Here is a 4357-nt window from a genome sequence, read left to right as displayed (position 1 = left end):
AACTGTCCCTCTGAAGACTCTGCAGTGCTACAACGACTACACCAACCACATCATCTGCAGCTGGGCAGACACGGAGGATGCTCAGGGGCTAATCAACATCACCCTCTATCACCAGCTAGAGAAGTGAGTGCCACTGAGACCGTTGGTATTGCTGGCCACCCACACCTCTCTCCCCACCACTGTGTTGTCAATGATTGCAGCCATCATCTCCAGTCATCCTGCATGTGTCATACCCCACCGCCCCATCACCTGCAGCATCTGCAGCTCCAGGCCTCTCCACCCCTGAGCATCCTGTCTCTCTCCTCCACTCTTCATCAACCTGGCCTGAGGAACTGCTGATCTCATAGTCCTCCTGTCTCCCCTGTATTTCTTGCCTGAACACACTCCCCCAGGATTTGCCTATCTCCAAGGAAACCAAACTGCACCTGCCACTGAGAAATACCCATAGTCAAATGGCCTGGCCTGAACCATGTTCTCCCAACCCACCGAGGATGATGTCCCGTAGCTCACCTTGGCTTGTGTCATGGTCACCACACTCGCTGATGCCCCCTGATGTCTCTGATGTCTTTCTGTTATATTTGCTTCCCTTTTTACTCCTGTCTACTGTAGAGTGTGAGAACTGAAAATGTAGTCCTGGCTTCCTATCTATTCTCAGTCTTTGGGGAGCTCATGGGCGGAGACTCTCTGGGGAGGATGAAACACTAGCAGAGGCATCCCTGCCTGCCACGCAAGTGCCTCTCCATGTTTTTTTTATTTGAGCAATCCATTTCTCTAACTCCTAATGCCACAAACTGAATTCCACTCTTGCTCCAGGGATGGTCCTGCCTGTGCCATCTCCACATCTCACTTGATTAGCTCAGAAGAGATGACAGCTTGACTAAATGACTGTGAAGGCCAGTTTTAAATGTCTCCTACCTCCTTTCCTGCTCCTTAGTTAACACTGCTAAGTTTAGTTAATGAGATGCGAGTCTGACCAACTCAGACACCACCACCACCATCCAGTCTACTTACAGTCACCAGGACGGAGCTATCTCCTTACTCCATCATCTAACCCTTCCAATCCTGCACCAGAGCACGCCCCTCACTTCCTCAGTCTCAGTTCCTGCCTGCTTGCTACTAACAAACACATGGAACCTGCATTCCTGGCCACCAGAGCCACGACTGTTTTGCTTACAGCAGGAAAGCCAGTACTCAGGGACAAGTCATTAGGGCCAGAGTCAGGACAGGACAGGACAGACAGACAGACAGACAGACAGACAGACAAGCATACAAACTAAAGGAGACATCAGCAAGGGAGTTGCCTAAGAGCACCCTGCGCTGACGTCACAAGTGTAGGAATTCAGCAGGGACTTGGGGAGAGGGTCCTTTTGGTCTCAGGGCTTGGAGGCAGTTACCAAGTGATCCTAAGGTTCAGAGTGATCTGGGACACAGTGCTATGATTATATGAAGGTCACTGGCTGTCTTGGGTGCTGTACATCTACAGAGAAATTACTAATCTGCAAGCTTTGTGAGCTTGTGTCTTCAGTTTCTTTTCTCAGGAATAGTAACCTTGATACAGGTTACTTGATACAGGTGAAGATACAGAAGAGGGGAGGAGAGCAGACAAACTTCCCCTATAGAATGACCTTGACCTGGTTATCTGATCTTGGTCAGAGGTGCTGTGCACAGAGGAGCTCACCCTGAAGCCCAAAAATAACACACTGCTCAACAGCATGGCTGCCAAAATTAGTGATGTTTAAAGTCAACTAGAAGTCTCTGAAGCTAAGGGCTTTTTAGGCTCCACCACTCGACTGTACGTGCACCAGTCTATGCATCCACTTACAGGACTAGTGGCAGCCCCAGGGACTTTGCACTTGCTGTAATATGCCTGCTGCAGAAATAACCTGCATTCCCTGCAAGTCCTTGCAGATTCTGGGCAAACCTTGCATGCAGTGAGTCCATCTGTACTCCCCACAGACACTTCTAGGTTCCTTTTCCTTGCCTGTTTATTGTATTCAACAATTTCCAACGACAACATATTACTTAGTGATCCACTGTGTGCCTGTTCCCTCCATCAGGATGCTCACTGCATGTTTAGGTGTGTGTGTGTGTGTGTGTGTGTGTGTGTCTGTATCCCTGCTGTGTGTGTAAGCATAGGTCTTTGTATATATGTGTATGTGTGTATATATGTATATGTGTCTTTGTCTGTACATGTGTACGTCTATGTATGTGTATTTTGCTTCTATGTCTGTCTGCGTGCATGTGTGTGTCTGTGTGTGTCTGTGTTGGCATGTTTATGCTCTGTGTGTGTGTCTGTGTGCATGTGAATCTCAATTCTGTGTGTGTGTCTGTGGTCATATGAGTCTCTGTCTCTATATGTCTATGTGTTTCTTTGTATGCAAGTGTATGATTGTGTGTGTGTGTGTGTGTGTGTGTGTGTGTGTGTGTTGCTCATTGCCAGACACTGTCCTTGGATTAAAGCAGGGACATAGTAGAAACTAATGAATGTTCCCTGACAGGAATCAACCAGTGTCCTGTGTGCTTAGTGAGGAGCTCATGTGGTCAGAGTGCCCCTCATCCCACCGCTGTGTGCCCAGAAGATGTGTCATCCCCTATACACGATTTGCCAACACAAATGAAGATTACTACTCCTTCCGGCCAGATCGTGATCTGGGCATCCAGCTCAGGGTTCCACTGGCCCAGCATGGTGAGGAGCTGAGGTCCTGCCTAGGCAGTGGGTGCAGGAGTGGGCAGGATACTGGGACGGGCTAGAGTGAGGGTCTCCCAGGTTTAGGGACCCTGTCCTGGGGTTGGAACAGATGTGATGTGGGGCCTCTGCCCGAGGCTGCTCCTGTCCCAGCTGCTTCTGCCACCTACCAAGCCACAATGCTTCCCCCACAGGAGGAGCTGTGCCTGTGACTCCTGCAGGACTTTCCAGGTGACAGAACTCTGCTCTCTGTTGCTTTGGCCCATGGCTGAAACACCTTGCCCTATCGCTGAGGCTCTGAGACCCACAGAGGTCCTCTGATTTGAGAGTGGAACAGGGATGGCCACGATAGGTCACACGATATGTCACATTGTCAGGCTCTTTCCATGCTTCTGACCCAGAGCCAGGGCCCTTGTCACCCTCTCTGGACCACAGAGTGTGCAGACAGCAGTTACACAAAGCCCATTGCCACCGCATGGCCTTAAGTGGGGTCAAGGATCATCTGTGGAGTTCTCTTGGGTACTGTAGCTGGCATATCACCCACACTGCAGACTAATGGGAAAACCCTGGCTTGTATTCTTCTTCTAAGCCCCAGCAGATGTCAGACTCTCAGGGGGATGCTGTGAGTCCTCTTGGCCCACCAACAATGCTAGGTTGAATGCTCTCACAACATCATTGCTGCTGTTGTCTGAAAGAGTCCCTGCCCCTGGGACTCAGAGGTGCAGACTGAAGGGTTAGGTGCCGGCTGCCTCATCCAGGGATGGAAAGGAAAGGGGTCTGGCAATCAGGAAGGGCTTCCCAGCAGGAAGGAAACAGCTTTGCAGCCAAGTCCTTGCTCTGGGAGTATCAGAGAGCCAGAAGCAATTCTTAGCCAGGAAACCACGTGTGCAAAGGGGGCTCGCAGGGGGAGATCTGCGGGAGTGGGGCATGCTGGGTACACCAGGAATGTGCCCGGTGTTCCAGGAAGCGTCGAGTTCCAAAGGCTGGACAAGGGCAGAGAAATCATGAGGTACAGGCAGCTGCATCTCTAGCCTTGAACTAGGGAAGGGGGACAGGGAAAAGAAAACCTTAGCCTGGCGTGACAAGACAGACATGGGGTTACAATGAGCTGTAGTGGGACAAGTAGAGGGACAAAGGCTTCTGTCTGGGGACAGGAGTCCAAGAAAGTCATGTGTGTGTGTGGGGGGGGGGGGTCTACACTTATGCAGGGCAAGGAGAGTAGTGGTAGGCACTTGAACTGTGAGGAGGTTATGTGGCAGGAGAGGGGGACCTCTGGCTCACAGCACCCTCTGCCAGGCAGAAAGCATCAGTATGCCGCAGGGCAGGAGGAGGCACCACTGAGTAGAAAGTAAGGCATATCTCTATCCAATCAGCATTTTGCAGGTTTCAGGCCTGAGGCTGCATGGGGTCAGCCAAAGTGGCATCTAGACCACCAGGCTACCCGCAGCTCCCTCAGTGTGCAACCCTACAAACCCTCTGCTTCCCTCCCTGTAGTGCAGCCACCGACTCCCAAGGACATCCGCATCAGCCCCTCTGGGAATCATTTCCTGATGGAGTGGAATGTGACCCTTGGAGATGCCCAGGTCTCCTGGCTTTCATCAAAGGACATAGAGTTTGAGGTGGCTTATAAGAGACTTCAGGACTCCTGGGAGGTAGGACCCTGAGCCGTCC

General features: G+C 51.3%; 1 protein-coding gene across 1 annotated transcript in view; it reads left to right on the top strand.

The window, feature by feature from the left end:
* Positions 1–7: 7 nt before the first annotated feature.
* Positions 8–4357, top strand: part of LOC110334519 (cytokine receptor common subunit beta-like) — a gene marked incomplete at its 5' end in the record, with an annotated part of 13150 nt that continues 8800 nt past the window's right edge. Inside the window, 3 exons of the mRNA XM_029547866.1 lie at positions 8–123; positions 2499–2686; positions 4181–4338. Coding sequence (XP_029403726.1) covers positions 8–123; positions 2499–2686; positions 4181–4338 — 462 coding nt within the window. The remainder of the gene's footprint in view (positions 124–2498; positions 2687–4180; positions 4339–4357) is intronic.

This window comes from Mus pahari, chromosome 17, assembly GCF_900095145.1.
Source record: "Mus pahari chromosome 17, PAHARI_EIJ_v1.1, whole genome shotgun sequence".
In the NCBI taxonomy this organism is placed as follows: domain Eukaryota; kingdom Metazoa; phylum Chordata; class Mammalia; order Rodentia; family Muridae; genus Mus; species Mus pahari.
Note: the sequence above shows the minus strand (reverse complement) of the source record. Positions and strands in the feature narration are given on the sequence as shown.